Consider the following 16157-nt stretch of genomic DNA (forward strand, 5'->3'; position numbering starts at 1 on the left):
ATCTTGATCGCCCCCTGGTGGCTGGCTGCAGTATAGGTGTCAGGAGTCTGTTAACACTGATAATAAGCCATTAATAACATACATTTGGAAAGAAAGTTAAAATATTAAACAATAATATGCTAATTATGCCTAAATAAAATAAATAAATATAAGTCCGGCCCCCTACAGTTATACATGCCATCTGTAGGCTAGTAGTAATATGTCCATAATATTTGTTTTTTGTTTTGTTTTTGTTCTAGATGGCGTGCCGCGGTAGCAGCGTGAGACACGGTTGAGACGCGCGCCTGACGCTGCTGGGGTTGACGCGTGCGTGCAGCGCAGTAGTTTCCATGGAGACGCAACAACAACAAAACACCTTCGTGCAAACGTCCCACAGCCTACAATGATACAGGCGAAGGAACTGGTACCTGCTTCATACACCGGACTGCTGTTTCATAATACTATCTCGTATTATAATAATGGTGTTCTGTTGATCTTCTGTTCAATGTTTTAATTATTATGTCATGTTGGTTGGCGAGAGAGAACAATTTGAAAGACCATGGTAGCTAACGTTTTGAATCGTGGGACACACTTCTCTGACATTCGTTGCATCATTAGTAGCTAAGTGGAGGTTTGTACATGACTCATGTCCTGTCTCATGTCCTGTCTCGCCTCCAGACACGGAGTGCCTCTGGCTCTTCATCTAAACGAGGCTTGGGCAGCTCCCATCCACGCCGCTATCGCACCCATGCCCTCACCTCCCATGTGGATGAAAGTCTCTTTGGAACCCCAAAACAGGTGAGCCACAGGTCAGGTGGGTCATGGGAGGTTAATAGCAGAGTATGAATGAATGAATGAATGAATGGACTTTATTGTCATTGCTACAGTACAGGTACCAAACAACGAAATTTAGGAGGGGTGGCTCCCCTGGTGTTAGGAAAGGAAAAAAAAAAAAAAACTTTTAGAAAAAGAATAAAATCACAAGAAGGTAAGGAGCTGGTTTACATAAATAAAGGCTATGTACACAATCCACTGTACTATACTGCACAGATAGTCAACTAGGGTTGTCATATTGCACAATAGTATTTTTTCACGTTATTTAAAGTGTCACAGTTTGCAGGCTTGAAATGTACATGTTTGTGCCTCAGCACTACACCTCAAAGTAGGTGAGTATCAGAGAGATATGGTGGAAATTTATGTTGGATTTTTTTTCCCACCCAAGCTGTCAACCTGTGATGTGAAAGACTCTGAGAGAAGGGGCTGCTCATTACCCAGGGTCCAGCCCTGCTCTGCTACAAGTCAGAAGGCTCAGAAACCAGAGACAGTTCGCATTATTACCATGGACCTCATCCGTGACCTGAAGCAAGTATCCAGTTACTAACATGCACTGCAATTATCTGATGAACATTAAGAAAAGCCTATCCTAAAGTATTTGACTTGGCAAAAGCAGCATTGTAGCAGTAAACATGTACAACGACTTTACCAGTGGTCAAATACAAATTCGGAACAAATTTACTGTCATTTTGCCAGGATCTCAAGTAAGGATCCACCTGGTCTGTCCATAATCTTCCGGCCGACTGAGTTTAAGCGTATTGCATTAGCATCTCAAGTTCCAACCAAGGAAGAGAGGGACGCCATGTTGGGAGCCCAGAAGAAGGAAAGGGAAGACGCCATGGTGAGGAATGTTGCTCTGTGAGGGTGTGTGTGTGTGTGTGTGTGTGTGTGTGTGTGTGTGTGTGTTTGTGTGTGTGTGTGTGTGTGTGTGTGTGTGTGTGTGTTTGTGTTTGTATCTGTGTATATGTGTGTGTGTGTGTATCTGTGTATGTTTGTGTGTTCTGTTGCTCTTCTGCGAGCAACCCTTCATACATGACACAGCTGTATGACGAACTATGTCATATATCTGCTTCAACACCTACAACACAGATCTATGATCAGCTCAGCTTACCACAGTCCTGTCCTTAACAATTAGGTGTAGGCCTAAACTGACCTAAGTTTACTATGGTTAACTCTGGCTAGGATGCTGCTGAGGAGAGGAAGGCTAATATCCGTCAGGCCGACCTGTCGCGTCAGAAGAACCAGGGTCTGAGTGAGCTGGAGGCCGAGGCCAAGGACAAGGCTCAGTACCTGTTGGAGAGAGCCAACGCCATGAGGATGGAGCAGGAGGATGAAGTCAAGAAACTCAATGAGGTAGGAAATTAACTGGTCACTCTTTCACTTGTGTGGTTCATACCTCCTTTATAATATATATATTTTAAATTACTTAACTAACACATTCCTGCAGTATCTTACCTACTCACTGACCATACTCTCCCACCTCTGTGTAAGCGTGTGTGTCCTATTGTCCATGTGGGTACCTTTCTGGTCCTCAGCTGATCCTAGGTGCCCAATGCCACGCAGTGCGTGATGCTCAGATACTGGAGAAGCAGCAGATCCTGACTGAGCTGCAAGAGGAGGAGACGCATCTGGATGCCATGATGGAGCTGGACCGCAGGAGAGCCCTGGAGGCCCAGGACCAGATCGTCGAGCAACGCAAACATCAGAGGATCCAGTGAGGCCTCGTTATGACACACACACACACAGACGCGCACACACACACCAGACGTCAGTCTGTCTCTACCATACAACACCTCAACTCTTTCCTCTGTTTTGTGAGTGTCCAGGGGAAAGCAGCTGATTGTGAATCAGATGCAGGAGCGTCTGGAGGACCGGATGCTGCAGGATGAGGTGAAGGAGCAGGAGGGGCAGCAGATGCTGGAGAACCTAGAGAGGATGCAGGTGGAGGAGCTGGAGGTATTTTAGTGCAGCACAGCAATTCTATAATCATTCTGGAACAAACTAGTTGAAAACTCAGAGTGGTGTGTATGGACGTAGGCTGCGTGTGGTATATGCACTGTATGTCTGTGTGTGTGTGTGTGTGTGTGTGTGTGTGTGTGGCTGACTGATCAATCTGTGGTTGTGTGGGTACAGGCTTTGGAGAGGAAGAAGGAGGAGCAGCGGAGGCTGCAACTGGAGATCCTCCGCATCAATGAGGACAGCTTGCTGGCCAAGGAACACAAGAAGGAAGAGGAGAGACTGGCTAACCTCAGAGCCATGGAGTACACCCGCAAGAAAATGGTGAGAATACAGTACAAAATGTGTGTACTGTGTGGATCAGTGCAGTACCCCCCCCCCCTCCAACACACACAAACCAATAGATTAGTCTTTGAGGTGGACAAAGACTCATTTCTGTATGACCTCTACAGGAGCGGGAGGCTGAGTATGAGGCTGAACAGAGACGCATCAAGAGAGAGAAGGAGAAGGAGGTGGCCAGACTGAGAGCCCTGCAGGAGAGAGACAGAGACTTCAAAGCTGAGCAGGTTAGCATCAAGTTCACTTATTTATCCCCTTAACACACACAACCATAACAGCCATCCTGAACTCATTTTCAGCTCAAGACATTTTGCTTGCCCAGTTGCACCAAACCCTTTGTTCTATTAGCCAACACCTATTTCTTTTGTTGTGGCGACCAGGCAAACAAGTTGCTATTCTAGTATGATACCTAATTGGCTGTAGAGGACATGGAGACATTAACAGGGAGTGTTTCTATGTGACTGTCAGGATGAGCTTCGAGCCCGGAGGAACCAGGAGGCTGCAGAGAGGGAGTGGAGGAGAAAAGAGAAAGAGCAGCTCAAAAAGAAAGTAGAGGAGGAGGAGAGATTGAAGGCAGCGCGCTTGGAGCAGGTCACCCACAAAGAGCACCTCCTTTCCATTGAGGCCGGGCGAGAGAGGGCTGAATTTGAGAGGGTGTTGAGGTATGTCCGCAATGTCACACTTTCTTCGGAAGACAAACACTGCCTTTTGAGCTCGTAAGTAAATATTACACACAGTACTAACTATAGTTGTAACTATAGTTCCAAACAGTCTCTTTGCCCTGCTTCCTCTTCCACCAGAGCCCAGCAGGTGTCCATCTCTAAGGAGAAGGACAAGGAGGACAATCACAGGCAGAAGGTCCTTCGCCATGCGGACGGGATACGTCAGCAGGTGAGGGAGCGTGAGCTACAGGCCGTCACACAGCGCAGGGAGGTCTTCAAAGAGGGAGACCGTCTGGACGAAGAGGCCCGCCAGCGTCGCATACGCCTGGATGAGATCAAGGAGAAGAAGCTGAAGGAACTCAAGTTAGTGAATTGCAATAGAAAAGACAGAGCATTTACATTAAGCTTTCTACAGTGTGTAAACTACAGTAAGAGGCCATTTTCGATACGCCGAATCAATTCATGTTTACTCGTTTTTTCTTTCAGGGCTGCTGGACTTCCAGAAAAATACTGCAATGAAGTGGAGAGGAAGGTACATGCCTTACCTACTCTGGAACACTAGCATTATTAATGCAAATCCTAAACTTAAAAAAACAGGTGGGAAAAGTCCTAGATCCTACTTTTTGAAAAGAGAAACTGTCACTCTTTTTAACATTGACTAAAGCTACTAACAGTTGACTAAACAGAAAATCAATTGCACAGGCTGGAAACTAGTATAGCATAATCATTAGATCATTTCTGAATAAAGATGTCTGTATACATTGCACATTATGATTCATGAATGTTTTTGAAAAGTGTAAATGTAACTGTATGAATGTAAATGTAAATGTGTTCACCTGAACGTTCCAACTATTGATAGTACCAGATGACGAATTGTGGCTTAATATCTACTCATAATAAGTTACATTATCAAATCGTTTGTTTGTACAATTGTTGACTGTCCCTCACACTGATCCATTAAAAGTACCCAAGACCAACTGAACACAATTTTATTTAGACTATATTTATCTTTCAGCCAGGTCATAAAGGTCATGATCATAAAGAAAGTTATAATTTAACTAGTTTGATTGATTTGCTAATTAAAAGTAGTCAGTACATAGTACATGACATCAGCACACACAACTGGTGGATTTGTGAGGGGACAGATTTCTCATCTGTTATGATATTCCCTATGATGGTGATCAGAAGGTCATGAGTTAAAATCCCAACTGGACACTGAACACCACCACTAGTGTAGCCTGGGGTAACTTGGGAACGCCACTAGGGCATTTAGCCCTATTTCACTCCAGGGAGACTGTCCCTGTAATCTCTAGTAGTTGAGGATAAAACCATCTGCTAGATGGTTCAAATGTAAATGTAACAAGTATAAGTCAGTATAACCATGTCATGATGATTATATTTTGTTCAATCGTGATTCTGTTATGATCAGTATTATACTCATTTAGGATGTTATGTAGTAATGGTACAAATGAGTCAGCCAGTCACTATGGTGTCAGTTATATCCATCTCCTGGGCCCTGTTGTTCAAAACCTTTAATCTGGATCAGATCGAGCTAGCTGATTTCCCCTATACGGCTCGAAATCAACCAAATAGACCCTATATATATCCTAAATGATCCTGGATAGCAAAACAGAATCAGGATCATTCTGATCCAGATGAAACGTTTTGAACAACTGGGCCCTGGGTTCTATCTGTTGGTAGGTACTTAGGTGCAAGGCCACTTCTTTAAAGTATTCAAGTTGGGCCCGAGGGATTTCCCTGCACTCTAACAGATTAGGACTCTACGCAATTGAAAGCATTGAGAGAATACATCAAGGTAAATACAGGCTTTTATTTCAGACCATTCTTGACAAAGAACTGTATTATGTACTGAGATCTAATTATTCATAATAACCATCTAAATATCTAACCTACAGGAGTGTTACTGACCTGATCAAGTTGACATTGGGAAACCAAACCACTGTCTCCTCATCTCATTTACTATTTGTTCTCAGTGCCAATCACACTAAACCCAACGGGTACGTTTCTCTAAAGCATCACAGCACTAAGACTCTCAAGTCCATTGTGGGCAAATGGTTAACGGTGATTTTAGTGCTAGGAGGCTTTCAGTAAATTCAAGACAGGACAGTGGAGGTCTCCACTTTTTAAATGTATCATTTGGTCTGTCCACACAAACTTATGGTGACCTAGAAACACCACAATACCTGACACAGACCTCAGCACAAGAAGGGTGGTGAGAAAATACACATACAGGTCCCTAGGAGTCAGCCTTGGTCCCCTTGCACATACACAGACTCACACACTGTACCGCATGTCTTCCATCTATCGCCCCTCCAGATCTACACGGTCATTTGAAGCCTAACCCCAGCCCTCTACGACCCCGGGAAGTCATGTTAAACTGAAGTTAAAACACAACGAGATTGCTAAGCTAACACCGCTAATGCGGAAGTCCCTCCTGTGTCTCAGAAGACAGACAGAGAGAGAGACGTGCAGCCACCCAGGATCGAGCCCCGCGTGGAGTCATTGTCCATCATTTCTTGTCAATTTCAATAAAGACAGACACACACAGACACACACAGACAACGACAGGTCATTCTAGAGGAAGAGAGAAATGGGATAATAGGATTCTATTCTCTGACAGCCAATGTCCGCGATTCCACACTGGCCAGTAGATGTCGAGATTTTTTTTTTTTATATGTTTGTATGACTGGCTCGTTAGCTCAGTGTGTAAGTCTGCCGCAAGGTAGACTTTGTAGTCCTGGGTTCGAATCCCAGGCGGGCAGGTCAATTTGCACTTTTCAATGTGAAGGACAAACAGGAAGGAAAAAAAAAAAGGCATGCGCAGCGGCAAATAATTCCTGGGCTCAGTCCAGAGAGAGAGAGAGAGAGAGAGAGAGAGGAATTTTCCCTTTTGAAAATATATTTTTTGAAAATCCCGCCTCAAAATATTATTTTTTTTTTTTTTTTTTTTTCTTCTGTGTCAGTGCGTCTACCGGCCCGAGTCTCTATGGGGGAATGCAATGACCGTTTTGGACACCAAACACACCAAAGAACATCTACTCTTCGAGGCGAATCCAGTCAGACCATTATCAGACCTGCTGGACGTGTCTGTGCGCGTGTGTGACTGGATGTCTACATTCAATGTGTCTCACCGTGTGACTGGATGTGTGTGTGTATATATATGTGGATGAGTGTGGATGTGTGTGTATGTGGATGTGTGGATGAGTATGTGTGTGGATGTGTGAGTATGTGTATATGTGTGTGGATGTGTGTGTATGAGTATGTGTGTGGATGTGTGTGTATGTGGATATGAGTATGTGTGGGTGTGTGTATGAGTATGCGTATATGTATGTGTATGCTTATGTATGTTAATGAGCTGTATGTTAATGAGCTGTATGTTAATGAGCTGTATGTTAATTATCTGTGTGTGTGTCTCTGTGTGTGTATACGTGTGTCTGTGTGTGTATGTTAATGAGCTGTATGTTAATGAGCTGTATGTTAATGAGCTTCATGTTAATGAGATTCATGCTAATGAGCTGTATGTTAATTAGCTGTGTGTGTCTCTGTGTGTATACGTGTGTCTGTGTGTGTATGTTAATGAGCTGTATGTTAATGAGCTGTATGTTAATGAGCTTCATGTTAATGAGATTCATGCTAATGAGCTGTATGTTAATGAGCTGTATGTTAATTAGCTGTGTGTGTCTCTATGTGTGTATACGTGTGTCTGTGTGTGTATGTTAATGAGCTGTATGTGAATGAGATTCATGCTAATGAGCTGTATGTTAATGAGCTGTATGTTAATTAGCTGTATGTTAATTAGCTGTGTGTGTGTATACGTGTGTCTGTGTGTGTATGTTAATGAGCTGTATGTGAATGAGCTTCATGTTAATGAGCTTCATGCTAATGAGCTGTATGTTAATGAGCTGTATGTTAATTAGCTGTGTGTGTCTCTGTGTGTGTATACGTGTGTGTGTTATGTTAATGAGCTTCATGCTAATGAGCTTCATGCTAATGAGCTGTATGTTAATCACCTTCATGTTAATGAGCTGTATGTTAATGAGCTTCATGCTAATGAGCTGTATGTTAATGAGCTGTATGTTAATTAGCTGTATGTTAATTAGCTGTATGTTAATTAGCTGTGTGTGTCTCTGTGTGTGTATACGTGTGTCTGTGTGTGTATGTTAATGAGCTGTATGTTAAATCAAATCAAAGTGGGAGGAGCTTAAATCAAAGTGGGAGGAGCTTAAGTCAAAGTGGGCGGAGCTTAAATCAAAGTGGGAGGAGCTTAAATCAAAGTGGGAGGAGCTTAAGTCAAAGTGGGAGGAGCTTAAATCAAAGTGGGAGGAGCTTAAGTCAAAGTGGGCAGAGCTTAAATCAAAGTGTGAGGAGCTTAAGTCAAAGTGGGCGGAGCTTAAGCCAAAGTGGGCGGAGCTTAAGTCAAAGTGGGCGGAGCTTAAATCAAAGTGGGAGGAGCTTAAGTCAAAGTGGGCGGAGTTTAAATCAAAGTGGGAGGAGCTTGTGTAAAAGTGGGAGGAGCTTAAGTCAAAGTGGGAGGAGCTTAAATCAAAGTGGGCGGAGCTTAAATCAAAGTGTGATGAGCTTAGGTCAAAGTGGGCGGAGCTTAAATCAAAGTGGGAGGAGCTTGTGTGTAAGTGGGCGGAGCTTAAGTCAAAGTGGGCGGAGCTTAAATCAAAGTGGGAGGAGCTTAAGTCAAAGTGGGCGGAGCTTAAATCAAAGTGGGAGGAGCTTGTGTAAAAGTGGGCGGAGCTTAAATCAAAGTGGGAGGAGCTTAAATCAAAGTGGGCGGAGCTTAAATCAAAGTGTGATGAGCTTAAGTCAAAGTGGGCGGAGCTTAAGTCAAAGTGGGCGGAGCTTAAATCAAAGTGGGATGAGCTTAAGTCAAAGTGGGCGGAGCTTAAATCAAAGTGGGAGGAGCTTGTGTAAAAGTGGGAGGAGCTTAAGTCAAAGTGGGCGGAGCTTAAATCAAAGTGGGCGGAGCTTAAATCAAAGTGTGATGAGCTTAGGTCAAAGTGGGCGGAGCTTAAATCAAAGTGGGAGGAGCTTGTGTGTAAGTGGGCGGAGCTTAAGTCAAAGTGGGCGGAGCTTAAATCAAAGTGGGAGGAGCTTAAATCAAAGTGGGAGGAGCTTGTGTATAAGTGGGAGGAGCTTAAATCAAAGTGGGAGGAGCTTAAATCAAAGTGGGCGGAGCTTAAGTCAAAGTGGGCGGAGCTTAAATCAAAGTGGGAGGAGCTTAAGTCAAAGTGGGCGGAGCTTAAGTCAAAGTGGGCGGAGCTTAAATCAAAGTGGGAGGAGCTTAAGTCAAAGTGGGCGGAGCTTAAATCAAAGTGGGAGGAGCTTAAATCAAAGTGGGAGGAGCTTAAGTCAAAGTGGGCGGAGCTTAAATCAAAGTGGGAGGAGCTTAAATCAAAGTGGGAGGAGCTTAAGTCAAAGTGGGAGGAGCTTAAATCAAAGTGGGAGGAGCTTAAGTCAAAGTGGGCGGAGCTTAACTCAAAGTGGGAGGAGCTTAAGTCAAAGTGGGAGGAGCTTAAATCAAAGTGGGAGGAGCTTAAGTCAAAGTGGGCGGAGCTTAAATCAAAGTGGGCGGAGCTTAAGTCAAAGTGGGAGGAGCTTAAGTCAAAGTGGGCGGAGCTTAAATCAAAGTGGGAGGAGCTTGTGTAAAAGTGGGCGGAGCTTAAATCAAAGTGGGAGGAGCTTAAATCAAAGTGGGAGAAGCTTAAGTCAAAGTGGGCGGAGCTTAAATCAAAGTGGGAGGAGCTTAAGTCAAAGTGGGCGGAGCTTAAATCAAAGTGGGCGGAGCTTGTGTCTAAGTGGGAGTGGCTTAATTGATTAATTCAAATTGTGGGCGGAGCTTGTGTCAAAAGTGGGCGGAGCTTGTGTCAAAGTGGGCGGAGCTTAAGTGGGAGTGGGAGTGGCTTAGACATTTAGTGGGCGGAGCTTGTGTCAAAGTGGGAGTGGCTTAATTGATTAATTCCAATTTTCTTTCATTTGCCAACAAACGACCTACCTAGACTGTACGCAGTTGCACAGACAGTATTGCTTTAGGATGAAAAACAGAAATCGGTGCCAGAAAGTCCCAGTCACCCAAAAATCGGCACGATGAAGCGTCACAGGGGTCCGGTCGCGTGCCCCGAGTTTCGAGGCGCTAGCTCAAACGGTCGCTCCGTGGCGCCCCCTTTAATTACGGATTTCGCACTTACGTCAAAGCTCCCCGTTTGGGCCACGAATGGCCGATCAAGCCGAAACTCTGGGTAAACACTTGTCTCACCAAGATGTTCGACATATGTGAAAACCAGACCTCTAGCTCACAGCTAGGAGGGGAGTTATGAATTCTGGCCACAGGGGGCGCCGCAACCGAGTCGGGGCTCGGATATGTGTTCGGCGGGCCCGAGCCGATTCGGAAAATATCTGAACCGTGTCTGTGGCACTTACGGTTGCTGAGCTAAAGTCCTTTAACCTAGCCCGGAGGGAGCTTGTGTAAAAGTGGGCGGAGCTTAAGTCAAAGTGGGCGGAGCTTGTGTAAAAGTGGGCGGAGCTTGCGAAAAAGTGGGCGGAGCTTGTGTAAAAGTGGGCGGAGCTTAAGGCAAAGTGGGCGGAGCGTGTGTAAAAGTGGGCGGAGCTTATGTAAAAGTGGGCGGAGCTTAAGGCAAAGTGGGCGGAGCTTGTGTAAAAGTGGGCGGAGCTTGTGTAAAAGTGGGCGGAGCTTGTGTAAAAGTGGGCGGAGCTTAAATCAAAGTGGGAGGAGCTTAAATCAAAGTGGGTGGAGCTTAAGTCAAAGTGGGCGGAGCTTAAGTCAAAGTGGGAGGAGCTTAAGTCAAAGTGGGAGGAGCTTAAGTCAAAGTGGGCGGAGCTTAAGTCAAAGTGGGAGGAGCTTAAGTCTAAGTGGGAGGAGCTTAAGTCAAAGTGGGTGGAGCTTAAGTCAAAGTGGGAGGAGCTTAAATCAAAGTGGGAGGAGCTTAAGTCAAAGTGGGTGGAGCTTAAGTCAAAGTGGGAGGAGCTTAAGTCAAAGTGGGCGGAGCTTAAGTCAAAGTGGGAGGAGCTTAAGTCTAAGTGGGCGGAGCTTAAATCAAAGTGGGAGGAGCTTAAGTCAAAGTGGGAGGAGCTTAAATCAAAGTGGGAGGAGCTTAAGTCTAAGTGGGAGGAGCTTAAGTCAAAGTGGGCGGAGCTTAAGTCAAAGTGGGAGGAGCTTAAGTCTAAGTGGGAGGAGCTTAAGTCAAAGTGGGTGGAGCTTAAGTCAAAGTGGGAGGAGCTTAAATCAAAGTGGGAGGAGCTTAAGTCAAAGTGGGTGGAGCTTAAGTCAAAGTGGGAGGAGCTTAAGCCAAAGTGGGAGGAGCTTAAGTCAAAGTGGGCGGAGCTTAAGTCAAAGTGGGAGGAGCTTAAGTCTAAGTGGGCGGAGCTTAAATCAAAGTGGGAGGAGCTTAAGTCAAAGTGGGAGGAGCTTAAATCAAAGTGGGAGGAGCTTAAGTCTAAGTGGGAGGAGCTTAAGTCAAAGTGGGCGGAGCTTAAGTCAAAGTGGGAGGAGCTTAAGTCAAAGTGGGAGGAGCTTAAGTCAAAGTGGGAGGAGCTTAAGTCAAAGTGGGAGGAGCTTAAGCCAAAGTGGGAGGAGCTTAAGTCAAAGTGGGCGGAGCTTAAGTCAAAGTGGGAGGAGCTTAAGTCTAAGTGGGAGGAGCTTAAGTCAAAGTGGGCGGAGCTTAAGTCAAAGTGGGAGGAGCTTAAGTCAAAGTGGGCGGAGCTTAAATCAAAGTGGGAGGAGCTTGTGTAAAAGTGGGAGGAGCTTAAGTCAAAGTGGGAGGAGCTTAAATCAAAGTGGGCGGAGCTTAAATCAAAGTGTGATGAGCTTAGGTCAAAGTGGGCGGAGCTTAAATCAAAGTGGGAGGAGCTTGTGTGTAAGTGGGCGGAGCTTAAGTCAAAGTGGGAGGAGCTTAAGTCAAAGTGGGAGGAGCTTAAGTCAAAGTGGGAGGAGCTTAAGCCAAAGTGGGAGGAGCTTAAGTCAAAGTGGGCGGAGCTTAAGTCAAAGTGGGAGGAGCTTAAGTCTAAGTGGGAGGAGCTTAAGTCAAAGTGGGCGGAGCTTAAGTCAAAGTGGGAGGAGCTTAAGTCAAAGTGGGCGGAGCTTAAATCAAAGTGGGAGGAGCTTAAATCAACGTGGGAGGAGCTTAAATCAAAGTGGGAGGAGCTTAAGTCAAAGTGGGCGGAGCTTAAATCAAAGTGGGAGGAGCTTAAATCAAAGTGGGAGGAGCTTAAGTCAAAGTGGGCGGAGCTTAAGTCAAAGTGGGAGGAGCTTACGTCAAAGTGGGAGGAGCTTAAATCAAAGTGGGAGGAGCTTAAATCAAAGTGGGAGGAGCTTAAATCAAAGCGGGAGGAGCTTAAGTCAAAGTGGGCGGAGCTTAAGTCAAAGTGGGCGGAGCTTAAGTCAAAGTGGGCGGAGCTTAAATCAAAGTGGGAGGAGCTTAAATCAAAGCGGGAGGAGCTTAAGTCAAAGTGGGCGGAGCTTAAGTCAAAGTGGGAGGAGCTTACGTCAAAGTGGGAGGAGCTTAAATCAAAGTGGGAGGAGCTTAAATCAAAGTGGGAGGAGCTTAAATCAAAGCGGGAGGAGCTTAAGTCAAAGTGGGCGGAGCTTAAGTCAAAGTGGGAGGAGCTTAAGTCAAAGTGGGCACAACAACCACACACACGCGCGCACACACACACGCACGCGCACACGAACGTACGCGCGCACACACGCACACGCACGCGCACAAGCTCCGCCCACTTTGACTTAAGCTCCGCCCACTTTGACTTAAGCTCCGCCCACTTTGACACAAGCTCCGCCCACTTTGACTTAAGATCCGCCCACTTTGACTTAAGCGTGCGCGCGTGCGTGTGCGCGCGTGCGTGTGTGTGCGCGTGTGCGCGTACGTGCGTGTGTGTGTACGTACGCGCGTGCGCGTGTGTGTGCGCGTGCGCGTACGTGCGCGCGTGTGTGTGCGCGCACGTGCGCTCGCGGGTGTGTGCGCGCGCGTGTGTGTGCGCGCGCGTGTGTGTGTGTGCGCGAGTGTGTGCGTGCGCGCGCGCGTGTGTGCGCGTGTGTGTGCGTGCGCGTGTGTGTGCGCGCACGTGCGCGTGTGTGTGCGCACGTGCGCGCGCGTGTGTGTGTACGTGTGCGTGCGCGTGTGTGCGCGCACGTGCGCGCGTGTGTGCGCGTGTGTGTGTGCGTGCGTGTGTGTGCGCGCGTGTGTGTGTGCGCGCGTGTGTGCGTACGTGTGTGTGCGTGTGCGCGCGTGTGTGCGCGCGTGTGTGTGCGTGCGCGCGCGCGCGCGTGTGTGTGCGCGCGTGTGTGTGTGCGTGCATGTGTGTGCGCGCGTGTGTGTGCGCGCGTGTGTGCGTACGTGTGTGTGCGTGTGCGCGCGTGTGTGTGTGCGTGTGTGTGCGCGCGTGTGTGTGTGTGCGCGCGTGTGTGTGTGCGTGCGCGCGTGTGTGCGCGCGTGTGTGTGTGTGCGCGCGCGTGCGCGTACGCGCGCGTGTGTGCATGCGTGTGTGTGCGTGTGCGCGCGTGCGTGTGTGTGCGCGTGTGCGCGTACGTGCGTGTGTGTGTACGTACGCGCGTGCGCGTGTGTGCGCGCGTGCGTGCGCGTACGTGCGCGCGTGTGTGTGCGCGCACGTGCGCTCGCGGGTGTGTGCGCGCGCGTGTGTGTGCGCGCGCGTGTGTGCGCGAGTGTGTGCGCGTGCGCGTGTGTGCGCGTGTGTGTGCGTGCGCGTGTGTGTGCGCGCACGTGCGCGTGTGTGTGCGCACGTGCGCGCGCGCGTGTGTGTACGTGTGCGTGCGCGTGTGTGCGCGCACGTGCGCGCGTGTGTGCGCGTGTGTGTGTGCGTGCGTGTGTGTGCGCGCGTGTGTGTGTGCGCGCGTGTGTGCGTACGTGTGTGTGCGTGTGCGCGCGTGTGTGCGCGCGTGTGTGTGCGTGCGCGCGCGCGCGTGTGTGTGCGCGCGTGTGTGTGTGCGTGCGTGTGTGTGCGCGCGTGTGTGTGTGCGCGCGTGTGTGCGTACGTGTGTGTGCGTGTGCGCGCGTGTGTGTGTGCGTGTGCATATGTGTGTGTGCGCAGGAGAGCCCTGGAGGCCCAGGACCAGATCGTCGAGCAACGCAAACATCAGAGGATCCAGTGAGGCCTCGTTATGACACACACACACACAGACGCGCACACACACACCAGACGTCAGTCTGTCTCTACCATACAACACCTCAACTCTTTCCTCTGTTTTGTGAGTGTCCAGGGGAAAGCAGCTGATTGTGAATCAGATGCAGGAGCGTCTGGAGGACCGGATGCTGCAGGATGAGGTGAAGGAGCAGGAGGGGCAGCAGATGCTGGAGAACCTAGAGAGGATGCAGGTGGAGGAGCTGGAGGTATTTTAGTGCAGCACAGCAATTCTATAATCATTCTGGAACAAACTAGTTGAAAACTCAGAGTGGTGTGTATGGACGTAGGCTGCGTGTGGTATATGCACTGTATGTCTGTGTGTGTGTGTGTGTGTGTGTGGCTGACTGATCAATCTGTGGTTGTGTGGGTACAGGCTTTGGAGAGGAAGAAGGAGGAGCAGCGGAGGCTGCAACTGGAGATCCTCCGCATCAATGAGGACAGCTTGCTGGCCAAGGAACACAAGAAGGAAGAGGAGAGACTGGCTAACCTCAGAGCCATGGAGTACACCCGCAAGAAAATGGTGAGAATACAGTACAAAATGTGTGTACTGTGTGGATCAGTGCAGTACCCCCCCCCCCTCCAACACACACAAACCAATAGATTAGTCTTTGAGGTGGACAAAGACTCATTTCTGTATGACCTCTACAGGAGCGGGAGGCTGAGTATGAGGCTGAACAGAGACGCATCAAGAGAGAGAAGGAGAAGGAGGTGGCCAGACTGAGAGCCCTGCAGGAGAGAGACAGAGACTTCAAAGCTGAGCAGGTTAGCATCAAGTTCACTTATTTATCCCCTTAACACACACAACCATAACAGCCATCCTGAAGTCATTTTCAGCTCAAGACATTTTGCTTGCCCAGTTGCACCAAACCCTTTGTTCTATTAGCCAACACCTATTTCTTTTGTTGTGGCGACCAGGCAAACAAGTTGCTATTCTAGTATGATACCTAATTGGCTGTAGAGGACATGGAGACATTAACAGGGAGTGTTTCTATGTGACTGTCAGGATGAGCTTCGAGCCCGGAGGAACCAGGAGGCTGCAGAGAGGGAGTGGAGGAGAAAAGAGAAAGAGCAGCTCAAAAAGAAAGTAGAGGAGGAGGAGAGATTGAAGGCAGCGCGCTTGGAGCAGGTCACCCACAAAGAGCACCTCCTTTCCATTGAGGCCGGGCGAGAGAGGGCTGAATTTGAGAGGGTGTTGAGGTATGTCCGCAATGTCACACTTTCTTCGGAAGACAAACACTGCCTTTTGAGCTCGTAAGTAAATATTACACACAGTACTAACTATAGTTGTAACTATAGTTCCAAACAGTCTCTTTGCCCTGCTTCCTCTTCCACCAGAGCCCAGCAGGTGTCCATCTCTAAGGAGAAGGACAAGGAGGACAATCACAGGCAGAAGGTCCTTCGCCATGCGGACGGGATACGTCAGCAGGTGAGGGAGCGTGAGCTACAGGCCGTCACACAGCGCAGGGAGGTCTTCAAAGAGGGAGACCGTCTGGACGAAGAGGCCCGCCAGCGTCGCATACGCCTGGATGAGATCAAGGAGAAGAAGCTGAAGGAACTCAAGTTAGTGAATTGCAATAGAAAAGACAGAGCATTTACATTAAGCTTTCTACAGTGTGTAAACTACAGTAAGAGGCCATTTTCGATACGCCGAATCAATTCATGTTTACTCGTTTTTTCTTTCAGGGCTGCTGGACTTCCAGAAAAATACTGCAATGAAGTGGAGAGGAAGGTACATGCCTTACCTACTCTGGAACACTAGCATTATTAATGCAAATCCTAAACTTAAAAAAACAGGTGGGAAAAGTCCTAGATCCTACTTTTTGAAAAGAGAAACTGTCACTCTTTTTAACATTGACTAAAGCTACTAACAGTTGACTAAACAGAAAATCAATTGCACAGGCTGGAAACTAGTATAGCATAATCATTAGATCATTTCTGAATAAAGATGTCTGTATACATTGCACATTATGATTCATGAATGTTTTTGAAAAGTGTAAATGTAACTGTATGAATGTAAATGTAAATGTGTTCACCTGAACGTTCCAACTATTGATAGTACCAGATGACGAATTGTGGCTTAATATCTACTCATAATAAGTTACATTATCAAATCGTTTGTTTGTACAATTGTTGACTGTCCCTCACACTGATCCATTAAAGGTACCCAAGACCAACTGAACACAATTTTATTTAGACTATATT

General features: G+C 47.4%; 2 protein-coding genes across 2 annotated transcripts; both read left to right on the forward strand.

Moving 5' to 3' along the window:
• Positions 1 to 239: 239 nt before the first annotated feature.
• On the forward strand, positions 240 to 4332 carry LOC308169947 (cilia- and flagella-associated protein 45-like; the record flags this gene model as incomplete). Its single annotated transcript, XM_080544680.1, has 12 exons — positions 240 to 260; positions 658 to 777; positions 1202 to 1345; positions 1523 to 1654; positions 1996 to 2166; positions 2349 to 2527; positions 2640 to 2769; positions 2947 to 3093; positions 3222 to 3335; positions 3577 to 3770; positions 3909 to 4133; positions 4257 to 4332. The coding sequence occupies 12 exons, from the start codon at positions 240 to 242 to the stop codon at positions 4330 to 4332; spliced, it is 1653 nt and encodes a 550-aa protein (XP_080400806.1).
• A 612-nt stretch (positions 4333 to 4944) lies between these two features.
• LOC308169948 (cilia- and flagella-associated protein 45-like) lies at positions 4945 to 15714 on the forward strand (the record flags this gene model as incomplete). Its single annotated transcript, XM_080544681.1, has 8 exons — positions 4945 to 4958; positions 13863 to 13919; positions 14032 to 14161; positions 14329 to 14475; positions 14604 to 14717; positions 14959 to 15152; positions 15291 to 15515; positions 15639 to 15714. 8 exons carry the CDS (start codon positions 4945 to 4947, stop codon positions 15712 to 15714), a joined length of 957 nt encoding a protein of 318 aa, XP_080400807.1.
• Positions 15715 to 16157: the final 443 nt, after the last annotated feature.

Source organism: Nansenia antarctica (genome assembly GCF_963989245.1).
Source record: "Nansenia antarctica genome assembly, chromosome: 14".
NCBI classification, from domain to species: domain Eukaryota; kingdom Metazoa; phylum Chordata; class Actinopteri; order Argentiniformes; family Microstomatidae; genus Nansenia; species Nansenia antarctica.